The 19,985-nt window shown below is 45.9% G+C and overlaps 2 protein-coding genes across 9 annotated transcripts in view; one reads left to right on the top strand and one right to left on the bottom strand.

Moving 5' to 3' along the window:
* LOC309693925 (uncharacterized protein) overlaps positions 1-7,115 on the bottom strand; it is an 85,950-nt gene extending 78,835 nt beyond the window's left edge. The window contains exons 1-2 of one of the 6 annotated variants that reach the window (XM_082513586.1): positions 6,774-7,115; positions 4,068-4,298 (exon numbers count right to left, since the gene is read on the bottom strand). In XM_082513586.1, coding sequence (XP_082369712.1) covers positions 4,068-4,298; positions 6,774-6,945 — 403 coding nt within the window. In that variant the 5' untranslated portion in view covers positions 6,946-7,115. Of the gene's footprint in view, positions 1-4,067; positions 4,299-5,531; positions 5,591-6,773 lie in introns of those variants that run through there. The other 5 variants (XM_082513589.1, XM_082513590.1, XM_082513592.1 and 2 more) reach the window with 5 other exon arrangements.
* Positions 7,116-12,643: 5,528 nt separating this feature from the next.
* On the top strand, positions 12,644-18,683 carry LOC309693569 (uncharacterized protein). Of its 3 annotated transcripts, XM_082512917.1 has the most exons (3): positions 12,644-13,746; positions 14,009-14,335; positions 17,169-18,683. In XM_082512917.1, exons 1-3 carry the CDS (start codon positions 13,377-13,379, stop codon positions 18,170-18,172), a joined length of 1,701 nt encoding a protein of 566 aa, XP_082369043.1. In that variant the 5' UTR covers positions 12,644-13,376; the 3' UTR covers positions 18,173-18,683. The 3 variants fall into 3 exon arrangements, 2 of the variants coding, with proteins under 2 accessions (XP_082369043.1, XP_082369044.1); XM_082512918.1 differs by lacking the exon at positions 17,169-18,683 and having other exon boundaries at positions 14,009-14,459; XR_014272674.1 differs by lacking the exons at positions 12,644-13,746; positions 14,009-14,335 and adding an exon at positions 14,456-14,501 and having other exon boundaries at positions 17,169-17,267.
* Positions 18,684-19,985: the final 1,302 nt, after the last annotated feature.

The raw sequence follows: 19,985 nt of genomic DNA, 5'->3' as shown, positions 1-19,985 counted from the left end.
TTTTATCTGACGTAAAATGTATAGAAATCACACATATACCAACAAGACTGTACATCACAGTCACCACAGCGTTTCATTCAAAGGCTTCGGGATTTTTCCTATAATGGCGGCTGGTCTCCAGTCAAAACGCCGGGCCCAGTTTTTGTCCCAGTCCAGCACTGTGTGCAGCTCATCTGCAGTCTGGTGTTTCCTACATCTTCCTACTCTGAGGGAAGAATTTCCGAGTTCTGAGTACAATCAAAAGTCATAGTCGTCAGGAGATGCTGGACCCGTCCCATCCCAGCAACGAACTGGTCCAGCTTCTGAAATCAGGCAGACGGTTCCACACCATCCGAACAAGAGGCTCACGAGGAGTTTTTATCCTCAGGCCATTCGTGTGTTGAATCCCCCCCATCATCCTTAAGTGACTGAGACAGGACTCGTTACCACATCATCCTGATCCTTCTGGCCTCGCTACAGCACAAGACACTTTAACACCCTCCTCACGCAGTGTACACAAGCTGTAAATTTCCAGATTATTTTATTTCTATTTATATAATGTACATAACTCGCCCACTTGCTGCACATAATGTCCTCCTTGTATGTACTCATTCACTGTATATAAAGTTCTGTGTCTGTCTTTTCTTTGCACAGTCGAGGAGCGCATCAGGTCACGTTTCACTGCGTGTTGCACCTGTATAACCGTGCACGGGACAAATGAAGAATGTTGAATTCTGAAGCACCATGACTGCAGTTTTCCTGTTGGATGTGAAAAGCACACGTGACGCTGTGACGTAGGCTAGAATCATGGCGGCAGTCGACCACGGTCCAGGCGTGGGATTTTTCTCGTGGGAATATGCACTTGATTTTTTCCTTTCTGTTGGTAGGTGGCACAGTGCACGTGTGGCAGGACAGTGCTAACATGTAAGCGAGCTAGAAGACTGGCAGTCTGGCTGGGTATCCAGTTAGGGAAGCAGCACGTTAACAAGAGAATTCTGAGTAAAACCAAAGTTACTTTCCCTAGTAACTAGTTACTTTGAAAGTAACAAGTAACTTGAAGTAACTGAGTTACTTTTGATAGAAATAACTAGTAATGTAACCAAGTTACTAAAGTGCCTTACCCAGCGCTGGTGATGACTGAAGAGCAGAGGATACAGCCGGCGCCCGCGGCTTTCAAAGCTGATGTGTGGACTTATTTTGGATTCAGGACAAAAGAAGGCGGTAAAGACTTTGACAAGAGCTACGCAGTCTGTAAAATCTGCACCGCCAGAGTCAAATATTCCAGTAACACAACAGATTTACGAACACACGTGTGTAGACACCATAGCGACGCAGCGTCAAATGCTAATTTTAAAACGAGGCGACCCCGCTCAACGGACAATTGAAGAAGTTAACTTTTCAAACATGGAGCAGGAACTTCAACTCGTGCAACAAAAATAAGGCAGTCAGTACTTGTTCTTATTTGCACAGACATGCGCCCTCTGAGTGTTGTGGAGAATAAAGGATTTCGTAATGTGATTAAAACGCTGGAGCGCTGTTACATCACGGACATCGCTCTGCCAAAGTCAAAGCGACAGTGCCGGACTCCCTCAGCTCGGCAGAGACAGTTGCTCTGACATGCGACGCTTGGACTTCGAGAGCCGCTGAATCGTACGTGACTGTTACAGCACATAACGGACCAGTGGAGCCTTCAGCCTCATGTACTCAGAGCCATGCATGACAGTCACACAGGTGAGCACATTGCAGCGTTACTAACTGACGCTGGGGCTGAATGGGATTGAACGGGATGGAACAGCTCCTATGATGTGATAGAACAATTTTTGGAAAAGCAACCAGCCATCTGTGCGGCTCTGCTTTCTGCAGAAGTCAGGAAGAGCGAAAAATAAATTGACATCACATGTGCAGAAGCTGTCAGGGCGCTGAAGCCTATGAAGGACGCCACCCTGGTGATGTCAGAGGAGAGCATGCCATGATTGGCCTGTCCATGATGGCTCCTCTTCATGCCAAGCTTGTGACATACTACCAGACTCAATGATGTGTATTTTACTTGTGCCAAGGACAAAGCTGCAAAAGTGAGCTGTGTGGATAATTACAGGCCGATTGCACTGGACAGTATTTTATCGACGGTGCTAGATTGTGTGTTCATCGCTTCCCTGGATAATCAGTTCGGCTTCAAACCAAAGCACCGACATGTGCATACACGCAGGCGATGAAACAGCCGGTTGGTAGGGCCAGAGGGAGCTTTCTCTCTGCAGCAGACAGTAAATGCACAGAGAAGTGTCCTGAGAGCGTGTCGATCCGCTTGTATTCCTGCACAAAAATGTGGAAATCACTGAGAAAACACTGCAACATGTAAAACCTCAGATCTGAGATGTTTGATATTTTGGTTGAGTCTCATGAGCACTTTTATTTAAAAGAGGAAATTCTCTTTTTCAGGTTGTACTAAAAGTGCTCCACGGATGGACACTGCAGGGCTGTACTTTATTTTATTAGCACTTGACTTTAATAGCACTTTACATTGTTAATGTTTGCTTGGATTCTTCAAGCAGTTTCATTTTTGATTCATATTTGTTTCTGTTAAGGTCACATGAAAAGTGCTTTGTGTTGATGCTCCACTGAGCAGTGTTTGGATAAGCACTTTACAATCATAGACCTCAGTGTGACACGGTTACTGTGTTCATGTTAAAGAAATAGTTGATATTTCAGTCAAGCAGTTTTTGTTTCTTTAGCTGACACGACTTCTAATAAGGCCGAAGTTAATTTCTCCGTTCATTTTGAACTTGGAGTGTTTTTGTTTCAGATGTTTCATGTCATCATTTAACAGTTTGGACTGTTTACTGCGAGTTTAATTTCACAAACATCGTCTGGCTTTTAGTATCGCAGCGTATCGTCTACCCTGTATCAGGATACATATTGGATCACCGGATTCTTGCCAATACGCCCCTCAGGAGACAGACACCCTCGACTTTTAAGATTATCCAGCCCTGAGTGTCAGCTTTGAACAGTGCTTAAAGTTAGTCCTGGATCAGGTGACCCTGAATGCTCTCTTAGTTACCATGCAACAGTCCATCAGTTACCATGGCGATGTACGCAGTGCCTTTGTAACCCTTAAAACCAGGAACCTTCCTGGTGACGAATTCAGCGAAACGAGGAGACCAAGCGACGAATCCAAAACTAAGAAGCACTCAGACACGGAGAACACGTTAACGCTAACATGAAGGCATTCATCACGCTGTTCATGAATCAGTCGTGGCGCTCAACTGCGCTTAAACATGACAGCATGTCACTACAAACACGTCTTATTAAACTGTGACAGACTAAGCTGTGAAAACTGAACTGATGGCCCACGGCGCAGCGTGAGCTGTTTGGAAACTCCACCGCTGCGTCTGAAATAACAATAAATCACGCAGACGTTTTCTACTGTTCGTCTGAAGTCGGGTGGCGGGGGCAGCAGGGCAGCTCGGACCTCGCTTTCACCGCCTCCTCCTGCGTATCTGGGGAGACGTGGAGGCGCTCCAGGCCTCAGAGAGATGGCGCCTCTCCGGCGTGTCTACTGCAGGGCCTCCTACAGGTAGGAGACGCCCAGACAGAACGCCTCACCCAGGAGCCGACGGCCTTAGCCGTCTCCTTTCACTGTGGAGGAGCAGCGGCCCACGGATGAATGAACTGCTCGCCGACCGCGGAGGCGGAGCCTGTCCATTTGCACCGCCTGTATCTGCGATCTCATTCTGTTCACAGAAACATCAGGCGATCTCAACAGCGAAGCGCCACCTGGTGGCAGATGGCTGCAGAACATTAGGACACAAAACTTGAACGACATCAGTTATTAAAACTGTAACGATCAGATTAAACGACTACGTCTGGTACCGACTAGTAACAACAGCGACGACTGGTCGAGGAGTCACACATCTGTCCTCCTGAAACATCTCTGCAGCTTTCATGTCCCACAGAGCTGTGATCAGGATGCTCCCTCAGAAGGACGCTCACCTGTCCTGTGCAGCTTTGTGTGTGTGGATGACTGAATGTAGCGTAAAGCGCTTTGGGGCCCTTAGGCACTAAGCAAAGCGCTACAAATACAGGCCATTTACCATTGATTTGGAGTTTCCAGGTGACATCCAGCAGTCTGCGCTGACGCTCCATCTCTTCCTCGTACTGCACAGGATCATTATGAACTTCAGGCTCCTCCTTCAGTCCCAGCTGCTCTCCCTGCTGACTGCTGCACAGTTCCTCCTGTTCCTCTTTAATCTGTGGAGCTTCTGGTTCCTCCTGCTCCACACTGGAGCTCCTCTCCTGGTTAATGTCACAGTTCTGTCTAAGTTCTGGAGCAACAAAAGGGATAAAAGAAAAACATAACTAATGGAATGATTTTAAATAATAATAATTCTAAAGGTGGGAAACTGTTGACCTGACTCATAACATGATTGTGTGACCAGGTTTTGTTGGAAAACTGAGTTTTTCTAAGACAAGACAGACCTGAGCCTGCATGAAGTTTGAGGCATTTCAAGCCTTTTCTAAGTGCACATGCAAGTTTTCATATAAGCTCAGCTGCAGCTCACACTCAGCTGGAATCGTTAAATCAAACCATTCAAAGGTTCTCTGACAGTAAAGAACATTTAAAGCATGCTAGTCTAAGGCTAGCTCCTGTCCTAGCACCCTGTGATTCACAGCATCCATCCAGACTCAGTGCTGCGTATTGAAACAGTCGGTTTGTATAGGGTCACATATTCATCTATCCTCATGTGTTTCATTAATGCCTTTGATCGAGCAAACCACAGGAAACCTGTTCCTGGATACATGGTGAGGATTCTCTCTTACTGGGAGAATCATCACGAGATGCAGGTTAACTGGGGAAGCGGGATATCTGCCCCCTGTGATGTCAGCCAGGGTGGGATCACGTGTTCGCCCATGCAGCTGAGCGCCTCTAACACCGGATCTTATGAATGCTGGTGATGTGCATATCGATCCTGAGATATCGATTCCTCCGATACCAGTCATTTATGTTCTAGAACAGGGGTCCCCAACCCCCGGGCCTCGGACCGGTACTGGTCCGTGAGTCGTTTGGTACCGGGCCGTGAGAGTTGAGGCTCAGGTGTGAAATGTACAGTTTTCAGGGTTTTTATCGGTTTTCAGCGTTATTTTGTTATCGTTTTTATCGTTAACTTGGTTTTCCTGGGTCTTTTCACGTGTGTTATGAATAAATTTTCTTTTTTTCGGTACTGGTACTAGTTTTATTTTGTTGTATTTATCCGCCACACCTTAAAGACCGGTCGGGCATAAACCGGTCCGTGGCGCAAAAAAGGTTGAAGACCGCTGCTCTAGAATCGATTCTCACATTAAAATATCGATATTTTAGTAATTTAAGGTAAATTTGTAGTTTATCATTAACAGCAACACAGTGGAAAGAAACTATAACATTCGGATTGTCTACATTCAAAGGAACTACTTCCGCCTTTCATAGTCATGAGTGAAATACGGCTGTGTAAATGTCTCGCCGCGTGCGCACTCACAACAACGGCTGAGCGTAGTCGGAGTCACGTGTGGACGTAGTTTACCTCCACAAACAGCTGAGACGTGGTTTGGATACATGTGGCAGAAAAGTGAGGTGTTGCGGGCATACCCTCGGTGGAGTGAAGCTGCCGTCCGCTCCTTGCTGTCTAAATATAACCGGGCGCTGACGTAAACTCTTCTGTTTTATCAGCTGTGTGAAACCCCGCAGGAACCCTCCCGAGGGATTAATAAAGTTTCATTTAATCTAATAACTTTAATCTCAGCCAAACCGATTTACTCACGAACAAATGAAACACTGAAAAAGCCCAACAACATGTTTAAGTTATCAAAGTGACTTACACATCATGTTTGACCCGAGTAGCGACAGACCGCGGGGCTTTGAAGACGACGTGTCGGCTCAGATGTTTCAAGTTCACACAGCTACATTCTGGCCTGAAAACTTGTTAAAAGTTTTTTGCGACCCAGAAAGAGAAATAAGAGTGATATTAAAACTAAGCAGCTGCCGCCGTTGTTGGAGACTGGAATTGGCTGGGCCGCGCTATGAATTCTGGGATATGGTTTTTCAATTTTGTTGTCCGGGTGGAAAATCGGGAGGGTTGGCATGTTTGGTTGTGGCAACATCACTAACCTTGTCAAACACCTCAGAGTAAATCGTACCACAGAATATGACGCGCGTATGTTGAGACTGAAGAGGAGGACAGGGACAGGTGCTGCTGGGGCGAGACAGACGTCTCTCACAGAGTCCTTTAGTGCTGCAGGCAGGCAACGTGTTCAAATAGCACAACTTTTTTATTTCCATATGATGCACTCTGCATTATTAAGTGATAAGAACAAGTAATCTGATGTCCTGTAATCATGATGACGCTATAATTTGAGATACAATAAATAAAATAAGTTTTTGTAAAGAGTATCGGATCAGTATCGTCGATACCGCCCTGAATTTTACTTGGTATCGGAAAGGAAATCACTGGTATCCACATCACTACTGAATGCGGATGACCAGCCTCATTCTGGACCGTGTTTCCGGAATGCAGTAAGCTAGGGAGCTGATTGGAGATGTAACAGCCAGAGATCTGAGCGGAGGCGCTGTTACTGTGTGTATGTGGATAACAGCAAACACTGAAATTCATTTCCTGCACGCAGAAATTAATTAAACTTTTCTTTGCTCAAAATATTTTTTTTCTCAAAATGCAACATTTGCGCTTCCACGTGCTCAGCGACACGTTTCCTTTGTTAGCTAACGATGAAGATCCTCCGCCAGTCCACGCATGCTCATTCACACTCACCTGTCCTGTGCAGCTTGATTTGGGGTTTCCAGGTGATATCCAGCAGTCTGCGCTGACGGTCGATCTCTTCCTCGTACTGGACGATCGTTTTTTCAAACTCCAAGAATATTTGTTCAGCAGCAGCAGTTAGTCGCTCGTTGATGAACTCTCTCAGATACTGAACTGAAGGCATCGTTGCTGCCGCAGCTCACACACTCAGCTCACACACTCAGCTCGGCCACACGCGAGGAAAGTGAACAATACTTCCGCCTTTCTTTGTTTACTTCCGCTGTTCCCATGTGTCCCAGCTGTTTCTCATGCTTGGATCCTGTCCTGTGATCAGCCCTCTGCCTCCGCCCTCTGTGTCGTCACGATCAGCTGGGTGGAGACTGTTGTTTACTATTGTCAGCTGTTTGATATCTGCTGATTCAGGACGCAGAGTGACAGGTGTGGTTTAAAGTTCACAGAGGAACCAGGTCACTTTGACCTTTAGAGAGGGGTCTGTCTGAAAACAGGGTGGTGCTTGTCGTGTGCAGCGGTCTGTCCTGGTTTTGGTTAAAGGAGTCTGATGAGGTTTCATCTGAAAATGAAGCAAATGAAACGAAACGCAGCTTTTAAGCTTCTTAAACACAAATGTGTTTAAGAAGTGCGGCAGCCTGTTACAGCAGCTCTGCTCATTCTGAGTTTCTTTCTTTCTTATCTTTTTTCTCGTAATTTTTTTATAACTAACGTATTAGTAATTAGACTCTGCAACCATGTTCTACCGTTTTGTGCTAGTCCTGGTCGTTTTTCTCAGTTTATTTCTACTTTTTTCACCCGTGTCTGGGGACCCAGAGCAGAGATCCTTTGTTTACAGTAAGGATCAGCTGTTAGCACTGAGTCCTGCAGCGGTACTGCCGGCGGACAGACCCGATATTCCCAGCGAGCTGAGGAGGAAAAGACGGGGGTGTCGTGCTGGGAAGGAGCGCCGTCGCCCGAGAAGGAGACGTTATCGACCATCTCTTCCTTCTGTAATTATTGGAAACGTAAGATCTTTGCGCGGCAGAGTTCAGGAGTCTGACAGCTGTGGGGAAGAAGCTGATAGATAGAAGGCAGCGGGTCCAGATGGCATCAGCTCGAGGGTCGTCAGGTCCTGCGCGGACCAACTGTGTGGGGTGATGGAGCACCTCTTCAACCTGAGCCTGAGGTTGGGAAGAGTCCCACAGCTCTGGAAAACCTCCTGTGTTGTACCAGTGCCAAAGACTTCACACCCCAAGGACCTCAACAGCTACAGGCCGGTGGCTCTGACATCCCACCTGATGAAGACCCTGGAGCGGCTGGTCCTGGCTCAGCTTCGGCGCCTAATAAGCTCATCACTGGACCCACTTCAGTTTGCCTACCAGCCTGGCATTGGAGCGGATGATGCCGTCATTCACCTCCTACATCGTTCCCTCGCTCACCTGGAGACCGCTGGAAGCACTGTGAGAATCATGTTCTTTGATTTCTCCAGTACCTTCAACACTATTCTTCCCTCGGTTCTAAAGGACAAGCTGGTGAACTCTGGAGTGGACCATCATCTCACTACCTGGATCCTGGACTACCTCACCGACCGACCACAGTATGTGAGGACTCAGGGCTGTGTGTCGGACAGGGTCGTCTGCAGTACGGGGGCCCACAGGGAACGGTTCTGGCTCCGTTCCTCTTCACCATCTACACTGCAGACTTCTCCCACAATTCCACCCAGTGCTTCCTGCAGAAGTTCTCTGATGACTCTGCAATAGTCGACCTAATCACTGATGGGGACGACAAGGAGTACAGAGGACTGACTCAAGACTTTGTGGACTGGTGCCAGCTGAACTACCTCCAGATCAACGCCAGTAAAACCAAGGAACTGGTGGTAGACTTCCGCAGGCACAAGCATTCTCCACTGCAACCACTGAACATCCAAGGTATGGACATTGAGGCTGTGGACAGCTACAGGTACCTTGGTGTTCATCTGAACAATAGACTGGACTGGACTCATAACTCAGACGCCCTCTACAGGAAAGGGCAGAGCAGGCTGTACCTGCTGCGGAGACTCAGGTCGTTTGGGGTGGAGGGCCCACTCCTGAAGACCTTCTATGACTCTGTGGTGGCTTCTGCTATCTTTTATGGTGTGGTCTGCTGGGGCGGCAGCATCTCTGCTGGGGACAGGAAGAGACTGAACAGGGTGATCCGAAGGGCCAGCTCTGTTCTAGGATGCCCTCTGGACCCAGTGGAGGTGGTGAGTGACAGGAGAACGGCGGCTAAGCTGTCATCCCTGATGGACAACATCTCCCACCCCATGCAGCAGACTGTGACAGCACTGAGCAGCTCCTTCAGTGGGAGACTGCGGCACCCACGGTGTGGGACGGAGAGATTTCGCAGGTCTTTCCTCCCCACTGCTGTCAGACTCCATAATAAAGACTTTAACTGATCAAGCACACACATCCATACATATGCAATAATACTAAGTGCAATAATCCTTTCTGTCATCGTTGTATTTTTACTCAGTTGTATATAGTATTTGTATTTGTATTCTATTTTTATCTTATTGTATATTTATTTTATTTTATTCTACTGTATATAGTATTTTATTTTATTTTATTCTGTACAGCTGTGTACTGTATTTATTCTTATTGTATTCTAATTTTTGCCTCATAACTTTTGCACTGTCCACTTCCTGCTGTGACAAAACAAATTTCCCACGTGTGGGACTAATAAAGGTTATCTTATCTTATCTTATCTTATCTTATCTTATCTTATCTTATCTTATCTTATCTTATAAACTCCTGGATGTCATCACAGAGGGCTGATGTGGACGAACATCACCAGGTGACACGAGAACCAACAACAGCTGGAACATGACTGATGCAGCCAATCAGGAACAAGAAGAGGTGAAGCCCCACCCACTCCTAAGCAGGAAACCCTGAGTTTTTTTTTTAATTTTTTAAATAAACTTTATTTGTCGACAACAATATGAACATTAGTTATCCATGCATCTAAAATGTACAGTGAGCATCACAGCAGGAGAAATAAACAAAAAGCAAAAGAAAGGTCGATGTCGAAACGGAGACAAACGGTGTGAACAACAAAGAAAATCATGATGTGCAGCTGAGATAGAGAGGAGGCCTCCTGACATCATCTGGGTAAATCTCATTTATGACTTTAAAGTTAACCTCTTTTACTTTAAGGGGAAGTGAAATATACTTTCTTCTTATCACCTTAACCTCCTTGGATTCAAATTCTTTTAGAATACACAGAGGATGCACAGAGGATGCAGTCTCCATCGCACTCTGTCCTCTCACACCTGGACAACAACAACACCTACGCCAGAATGCTGTTTATAGACTTCAGTTCAGCATTCAATACAATCCACCCCTCACAACTCATCAGGAAACTGACAGACCTGGGTATCAGTTCCCTCATCTGCAAATGGTTACTGGACTTCCTGACCAACCGCCCCCAACATGTCCGGCTGGATAACCGCTGCTCATCTACCATCACGATGAACACCGGTGTACCACAAGGCTGTGTGATGAGCCCTTTCCTCTACTCCCTCTTCACCCACGACTGCAGACCTGCTGATGGTTCCAACACCATCATTAAGTTTGCAGATGACACCACGGTGATTGGCCTCATCAGTGACAACGATGAGGCCGCCTACAGGGAGGAGGTGGATCGTCTGGCTGAGTGGTGCGACACAAACAACCTGCTGCTTAACACCGAGAAGACCAAGGAGCTCATCGTGGACTACAGGAGGAATGCTGACCCACATCCACCCATCCACATTAAGGGGACGGCTGTGGAGCGTGTGAGCAGCTTCAAGTTCCTGGGAGTCCACATCTCCGAGGATCTCACCTGGACGACCAACTGCTCCAAGCTGGTCAAGAAGGCTCACCAGCGCCTCTTCTTCTTGAGGACTCTGAGGAAGAACCACCTGTCCTCAGACATCCTGGTGAACTTCTATCGCTGCACCATCGAGAGCATCCTGACCAACTGTATAACAGTCTGGTACGGGAACTGCTCTGCCTCGGACCGGAAGGCGTTGCAGAGGGTCGTGAAAACTGCCCAGCGCATCGCCGGAGCACCACTTCCTGCCATAAAAGACATCTACAGGAAGCGGTGTCTGAAAAGGGCTGGGAAAATCATCAAAGACCCCAGTCACCCATCACATGGACTCTTCACCCTCCTGCCCTCTGGGAGGCGCCACAGGAGCCTCCGGACTAAGACCACCAGGTACCGGAACAGCTTCTTCCCCACAGCTGTCAGACTCCTGAACTCTGCCTCCTGACATCTGACCCACGTTAAACTCATGGACTGAACATACACACACACACAATGGACAACTGTACCCTCAAACACACAATAATAACATGGACTGAACCACCACTCACAACCACTAGCACTTTATATAGCCTCTGTAGAAACTATCCACACCCTCACTTATCTTAACTGCACTACTGTATAGCTCTGTGTAAATAATCATTCTGTACATTCGATAATCTTTAATCCTACAACTGTTTATAACTTGCATAGTTCCCATTTCTGTATAGCTGTATATCTCAGATTCCTGTAAAGTTATTTATTTCATATTCTGTATAGTTTTTCATATTTATATCCTGTTCATAGCTTGTACTCACTACAGCCTGTATATACTTATAGTTATAGAATATTCACAACATACTTCATACCGTGTACATTATAACATACCATAATAGACCCATTTCTGTAATATACTCACATATCTATATTATTGCTAATATATATTGTAATATATCTATATCACTAAAGCACTTCTGGATGGATGCAAACTGCATTTCGTTGCCCTGTACCTGTGCATGTGCAATGACAATAAAGTTGAATTCTATTCTATTCTATTCTATTCTATTCTATATAAATTCTTTGAACCTGGTTAGGACCGATTTCATTTATCACAATATTTCTGATCGCCTTGTTTGTAAACCTGCTGTCACCAAAGTGAGCTCTGCAGAGTCGTCCAGGAGAAATGTGCACAGTGTCTTCTTTAATCAGTGATCTCAGGGCGACTGGGATGGCTTTGGTTAGTGTTTTGTCACTCTGAGCATCATCTTACATCAAACTTCTCACAGGACGTCTCATGTTTTAATAAAACCCTATTTTCATCCATAAAATGAGCTACAGCCCAAGTCCCTTTGGCTCTCCACTCATCCGTGTACACAGCGTTTCTACACAGACGACATGCCTGCTGCTCCGGTATTTGCCAAAAACTGATTGCTCATATTTAAACTGCTATAAGTAACTTGTTGGGCTATAATATGTGAAACATGTCAAATGCTTCCCTCATGGATGACATAAAGTCATCTTGAGCCACAAACAACATTCGTGTAACAAGGTAGAAGCCGCAATCAGTTTTTGGCAGCGACGTTTATATAACCTTTATTTATGCAGTTAAAAAAAATCTCATTAACATTAAAAATGTCTTTTGTCAGAGTAAGTTGGCCAAGAGCACAGCAGAAATACCAGCAAATATTACAATAGTTCAGTAAAAATATTTGAAGTAGCGATAAAGGAGCGGATTGGTTATAATGCAAGTACAACAACACAGAGTTGTAAAGATACTTGAAAAACAGATATTTTTTAATTCTATATAAAACCTCTTTGTAAACCGTGTTCACCGAAGTCTGTTTACCAACATACGTAAAGATATTACACATAAAAAACACACAGAAACATTGGAAATCAGTTTTGGCACAACACCGGAAACACTGAGTGATGAGCGAAGAAATGCCAGCCTCGTGCCCTCTGACGTTGTTGCTGTTACACTCCTCACCAGCAGGCGGCGCCTTTCCGTCCACCAGGAGAGCTTCGCTGTGACACGAAGCGGAAGTGAAGAGGAAGCGGTGCCAGTGTTGTGTGTGAGCTGAGTGTGTGAGCTGAGTGTGTGAGCTGCGGCAGCAACGATGCCTTCAGTTCAGTATCTGAGAGAGTTCATCAACGAGCGACTAACTGCTGCTGCTGAACAAATATTCTTGGAGTTTGAAAAAACGATCGTCCAGTACGAGGAAGAGATCGACCGTCAGCGCAGACTGCTGGATATCACCTGGAAACCCCAAATCAAGCTGCACAGGACAGGTGAGTGTCCCTCTGAGGGAGGATCCTGATCACAGCTCTGCGGGACGTGCAGAGATGTCTGAGGGGCGGGTGCTCGAGGGCACATAGACCCAGGCTGAAGAACAACTACACACATTCATCAAGACTCTAACATGGATCAGATCACACTGTATCACTGTCATCAGGTGTGTTTTACCTGGTTGGTACACTGTTGGAGGGCAGGCTGTGTTGATCTGAGGCCGAGTCCACAGGAGAGACGCGAGCTGTCAGACACACTCTCCAGTATGCTGTAGCCACAAGTTTGCATCATGGTGCTGATCCAGAATCCTTCCCTAATGTATTAATAGTGAAGTGATGAATGTAAAATCTATGACGAGTCAGTGTGTCTGGCAGATGATTCAGTGTTTGAACTGTGGAGATACAATAATGTTGCTGCTGTAAAATGTTGTCGTGAATGTAAATATAATATAATCACTTTTTAATGTGTTTTCTTTAAAACACAGTGTGGGTCTAATATGTGGATATGCATATTAGATGTTTCCCCTGCAGCGCCACATCAGCCAGACGGCAAAACGTGCACGCGCTCTCTGCGAGCGTGTAACCAGCGCGCTCTGCCACCGAGGGCGAGCATTGGTTAACAGTCGTCATGTGACTGATGCAAGTCAGATCCAAGGCAGAGAAAAATGCCTCCGCTGCACGTCTGTGTTTATCATCACGAGGGCTTTCCTCCGGAGGTCGCAGGTCTTTGCACTTCAGGCTGTTTCAGTGAATGGTGCATTAAAAGTCTTTCTCTTCGTGGGAAAAAAGAACCTGGTTTGGAGACGTCAGTTCTGCCTTTTGGCTTCAGTTCGCGCTCTCCATCGTACCTGCAGCAGGTCGTCACACAGTCTGAGATGGCGTGCAGGTAAATGGGTGATGACATCAGAGTGGCGTGAGCAGGTGGTGGAGGTGCTCATGGGTGGCTCAGGGAGGACATGTTGGCGACCTTTGACTCTCACTTTAATAAGTAAACGTGTTACAGAAAAAAGCGCTCGGCGTGTATTTATATTCACTTTCATATAAAACATGTAAAGATGTGCTGAACTCTCACACACGAGCGACGCAGTCATGCTGTAAAGTCCTGTTAATGTTTCTGTGGTTGTGACTTCTTTCTTCTGTCTCTCCAGACGTCCCACAGCAGCAGGTCTGTGAGGAGGAGGAGGAGGAGGAGGAGGTTCTCCCTGAGCAGCAGCTCTGGAACCAGGAGAGGAGCTCCAGTGTGGAGCAGGAGGAACCAGAAGCTCCACAGATTAAAGAGGAACAGGAGGAACTGTGCAGCAGTCAGCAGGGAGAGCAGCTGGGACTGAAGGAGGAGACGGACACCTTCATGGTGACTGCTGCTGCTGAGGAAGGAGAGCACAGTGAACCAGGAGGAGACGAGGAGCAGCTCCTCTGTCACAGCTCTGCTGGAGCCGAGAGCCAGGATCAACGAGGAAACAAGGATGGAGCGTCAGGTGAGAAGTTGTGTTCTTATGAAGTGTGAGACGAGTTTGACTGAATGTGGTCGTTCCACTGTCCAGAGGCGTCCAAACTGCTGAGAAATATCTTCAGGGAAAATTAGCTGGAGAAGCAGTGATGTGTTTTTAAAGTGAGCCGCTCCTTCACCGGTGACTGTCTGAGGTCAGTCTAATGACGGCTGCTTTCTGTTTGTGTCTCTGCATGTTCTCATAAATGTTGCTGCATTACTTTGACGCTGAAAACTCTTCACAAACTCGAGTCCTCCTGGTAGATTTAGCTAGTTTTCCAGCTCCTTCAGGATGAGTGTCGTGCAGAATCTTTGTTCTCTAATCGTTTTTCCCTCTCAGCCATAAAAGGCTGGAGGGATGTTGTTGTGACCCTGCCAAGCTCCGATGTTGTTCCTGCATCTGCTGGAGCCGCTCGCCTGGTTTGGGAGTCACCGCACCCAGTGCTCCAATTCCCACTAGGACCACTGTTACCGTCACCCCCCACATTTCCCTTTCTGTGCCCCGCTCATGTATTGACCCATGTGCCTGTTCATCTTAGCCACTATGATGCCCGACAGGAGCGTCCACGTGGTGCTGAGGCAGGTTATTGGTCGGTAGTTGGAGGGGACGGGTCCCTTCTGGGGGTCCTTGAGGATCAGGACCGTCCGACCTTCGGTTAGCCATTCCGGGTGTCTGTCGTCAGCTAGCAGCTGGTTCATTTGTGCTGCCAGGCGCTCGTGGACTGCGGTCAGCTTCTTCAGCCAGTAGGCGTGAACCAGTCAGGGCCTGGTGCTGTCCAACTCTTCATACTGGAGACCCTTTCTTGGATGTCTGCCACTGTGACGGCAGATGGCTTCCTTCTCTCTGGTGTACCTCTTCAAGCGGTCTTTGCTTAGCAGTTTCCAAAGATTCTTCATTGCACCTTTCTGCAACTGCAAGGATAGAACAGCTGGGTCTAGAGATGCTTTTTGAGTAAAGGTTTAACTACAGCCAGCTTGAAGGCCTGTGGTACATAGCCGATCATTAGAGATAGTTGATCATATTTAAGATCGAAGCATTAATTAATGGCAGGACTTCTTTGAACAGTTTTGTAGGAATGGGGTCTAAAAGACACGTTCATGGCTTGGAGGAAGTAATTATTGAAGTTAACTCAGAAAGATCAATTAGAGAAAAAGAGTCTAAATAAGGAGAATGAGGTGAAGTTGGATTTTCAAATTGATGCTGTTGGTCCAGCTGCTAAAATCTAGGGATGCTAATCAAGAACCAGTTCCCAGTACTCCAATTCCTTGGAATCATTAGTCTGCCTACCTATTGATCCCGCTTATAGGTTCTTGCACTCTCGCTACGATCAGCTGATTAGTTTGTGTGTCGGAGGAGGAAAATAGTGGCGTGGTCTCAGCGTGGACAGGAACCTTACTTTTATTTTTATAGGAAAAAAGATGAGAGCGTGATGGTAAAGGGGAGACTGCTCCAGGACAGAAACAGCTGCGTTATGCTGCTAACAAGGAACGAGGAAAATTGATAAGGAATGCTTATCAGTTTCCACCCCTACTAAAATCCCAGTGACCTTGACCTCAAGGTAAGGTAACATACGCGTATTTGCGAGGAGTCTGAGGAGGAGCACTGGTGCACTCAGTACGTTTTCATTATTCCTGAATCCTGATCCCTCTGTGCTTTGAGGATGATTGCGAGTCTGGCTCCTCTGCCTAACCAAACCTTTACCAAGTATCACCAAAGTCTCCACAAGCTAATCAGACCTGGTAGGACTGCTGCTTCACCTTCATTCGGTGTGTGTCGTCGGGGGTCAAGGCCTTGGTGGTCCGATCCCCAGCCAACGAGGCTGGCTATTAGGACATGGAAGGTCACCTCTTTGGTGGGAAGGAGCCGGAGCTCGTGCATTAGGTTAACAGAGACCGGCTTGATATAGTCAGGTCCATCTCTATGCACGACTTGGGCTTAGGAAAATCCTCGTGGATTTGAACTGGAGTCTGTTCCAGTCTGGGGGTGCCCTCAGTGAGAGGCGGTGGGCAGGGATGGGAGTCCCGTAGCCCCTCGGCTTGCTGGGCCCGGGTCCTGACTGTTGTGTGTGTTCAGGACATATAGCTTGCACAGCCTCACTTCAGTGTGTAGGCTGTTGGTACGGTCTCTGACCTTTAGGGGCTCTCCCCATGCCAGAGAGCTCATTCTCCTCCTCCTGTGTTTCAGGTCTGCCTCATAACCGGATGTGATGTGTCGCAGCTCGTCACCCACCTCATAAAGACCGCCATCTTAAATGCCATGCCCCTTTCTTCCCTTTTCCCTGGCTTTGAGCTGCAGTGATTTGGGCAGCATGCTGTAGCTGTGTAAACCCTGTGAAGCTTGGTGTGACTTTGTGTTTGTGAGTAAAGGTAACTGTAGTGATCCACATTGGAAGCATGTTCAGGCTCTCGGAGGTTTTTGTTTCAGCCTTTTCTCCTGTTTTGTGGTGAGACAGTGAGCTCGGCCATTGTACTTTGTTTTCTTCTTTTCTGCGATTTGTTTGTTGTTTTGGCTTCAAAGACCCTGACGCTTGGAGCTTCCCTGTTTGATTTTGGTCCTAATTGGTTCATTTGCATTAATTGTAAAATAAATTGTGTTTTACTGACGTTAACTATGCGGTGGTTAATAGTTTTTTTTCACTTTGTGTTACACCCCATCTCGGATAACACTTTACTGTTATGTGGGCTGTAATAGCTACACCTCCCCAGTGACAGCTGGGTCAGGCTCCACCACCCCCAAGACCTGGAACTGGATCACCATTTATGAAAATGGAGACAATTGTGAGTATACTTACTCTTTTCTTGTATCACTTTTGTCATTTCAGAACTCCCGCATCACCAGAATGTGAAGGAGGTTCTCCAAGAGCAGCAGTTCTGTAATCCAGAGAGGAACCCCAGTCTGGGCCAGGAGGAACCACAAGGACAACTTTTGCTCGAGGACGGGACCAATACCTTTATGCTAACAGCTACTTGTGAGGAAAGTGACCACAGCGACTCAGAAACAGATAGCGAGCAGCTCCTCTCTGACGACTCTCCTGAAACTGAAAGCAGAGATCAAGAAACGAGCAAGCAAGAAGGGTCGGGGTTAACTGAAGATGCAGGGTCAAAGCCAAACAAGGGACGTCAGGGAAAGGAAACTTACCAGCTCAGCTTGCCGATTTCAGTGAGCCAGTGTAATGAGACTTTCAGTATTGCCCGGGGAAAGAAGCATCACATGATCCAAAACAATGTGAAACTCTACGTGTGCAAAATATGTCGTAAAATTTTCGTGAGAAGGTATCACTTGTCTATGCACATGAGAATCCACACAGGTGAAAAACCATATTGTTGTGAAACATGTGGGAAACGTTTCAGTATAAAACGCAGTTTGGCTCGCCACATCACCGCTCACACAGGAGAGAAACCATATTGTTGTGAAACATGTGGGAAAAGTTTCAGTGCTAAAAATAGTTTGTCTTACCACATCACCACTCACTCAGGCGAGAAACCATATTCATGTGAAATATGCAGGAAATGTTTTGGTCAAAGCAGTGCTCTGTATCTCCACAAGAAAACCCACACAGGCGAGAAGCCGTATCATTGTGACATCTGTGGGAAAAGTTTTCGTCAAGCTGGTCACTTGTCTCGCCACAAGAAAACTCACACTGGTGAGAAACCATATTCTTGTGAAACATGTGGGAAAAGTTTCAGTCAAAGCAGTGTTCTGTGTGCGCACAAGAAAATCCACACTGGGGAGAAACCTTATCATTGTGAAATATGTGGGAAAAACTTTAGTCAAAAAAGTCACTTGTCTCGGCACACAAAAACTCACACAGCTGAGAAGTTGTAGTCCGTTTGAAAGACTGCGTTCTTCTGTCGGTCAGTAAAAATAATGTTTCAGTAACAGGTGGAGTAGAGAGAGCTCAGAAGTGCCTTTACTTTGTCACATTATATGTGGTTTGTCAAATAACATCAATTCAATTCAATTTTATTTGTATAGCGCCAAATCACAACAACAGTCGCCTCAAGGTGCTTTGTGTGTGTGAATGTGTGGATGACTGAATGTGTAAAGCGCTTTGGGGTCCTTAGGGACTAAGTATACAAATACAGGCTGTTTATTTACCATTTTAATGTTTTTGCTTCTTTTCCTCATCACTCCATCTTTGTGGAAAAGTCTTTCTTCCACTGTGTGTTTTGTTAGTATTTGTAACTGTAGGAAATTTGTATTCTTTGTTTTTTAACCTTTCCTAAAGTTGTTTCAGGATTTGGAGGTGATACTAACAAATTAGAAAAAAATGTGGTTAACATGATGTGAAAGCTGTATAAATAAAGTTTTCTTCTATAATTTCTGGTTATTCAACATTTAATTTTACAGACTGCAGATTCTTGCCTGCCTTTCTCTCCACGAGTCTCCTGGATAAAGGCCTAACAGAGCTGGAGAGAAAGCGAGTGGACTTCTTTAAGTTTTACATTTCATCCACAAAGTTTCTTCAGTTCTAAAACCAATTGGTGGAGAGTCCCAGGTATTTAAAGCCCAGTGAGAGGGTCGCTGACCCACTATTGAAAGTGTGAAAAAGGGTGTGGGCCATCGTAATCTGGAGAGGAAATGGCGTGTCACAAATTTAGAGGATCATCATTTAGCCTGGAGAAATAGTTTGCTGCTTTATAAGAAAGCCCTCCACAAAGCCAGAACATCTTACTATTCATCACTGATTGAAGAAAATAAGAACAACCCCAGGTTTCTCTTCAGCACTGTAGCCAGGCTGACAAACAGTCAGAGCTCTTTTGAGCCAATCATCCCTTTAACGTTAACTAGTAATGACTTCATGAACTTCTTCACAAATAAAATATTTATCATTAGAGAAAAAATTACCAGTAATCATCCCACAGATGTAATATTATCTACAGCTACTCTTAGTACCATTGATGTTAAGTTAGACTCTTTTTCTCTAATTGATCTTTCTGAGTTAACTTCAATAATTACTTCCTCCAAACCATCAACGTGTCTTTTAGACCCCATTCCTACAAAACTGCTCAAAGAAGTCCTGCCATTAATTAATGCTTCGATCTTAAATATGATCAACCTATCTCTAATGATCAGCTATGTACCACAGGCCTTCAAGCTGGCTGTAGTTAAACCTTTACTCAAAAAGCATCTCTAGACCCAGCAGTCTTAGCTAATTATAGGCCAATCTCCAACCTTCCTTTCATATCAAACATCCTTGAAAGAGTAGTTGTCAAACAGCTAACAGATCATCTGCAGAGGTTTATTTGAAGAGTTTCAGTCAGGTTTCAGAGCTCATCACAGCACAGAAACAGCTTTAGTGAAGGTTACAAATGATCTTCTTATGGCCTCTGACAGTGGACTCATCTCTGTGCTTGTCCTGCTAGACCTCAGTGCAGCGTTCGATACTGTCGACCATAATATCCTATTAGAGCGATTAGAACATGCTGTAGGTATTACAGGTGCTGCGCTGCAGTGGTTTGTATCATATCTATCTAATAGACTCCAGTTTGTGCATGTAAATGGAGAGTCCTCTTCACACACTGAGGTTAATTATGGAGTTCCACAGGGTTCAGTGCTAGGACCAATTCTGTTTACACTATACATGCTTCCCTTAGGCAGTATCATTAGAAGACATAGCATACATTTACACTGCTAT

This window comes from Aulonocara stuartgranti, assembly GCF_965226115.1.
Source record: "Aulonocara stuartgranti genome assembly, chromosome: 18".
NCBI classification, from domain to species: Eukaryota; Metazoa; Chordata; class Actinopteri; order Cichliformes; family Cichlidae; genus Aulonocara; species Aulonocara stuartgranti.
Note: the sequence above shows the minus strand (reverse complement) of the source record. Positions and strands in the feature narration are given on the sequence as shown.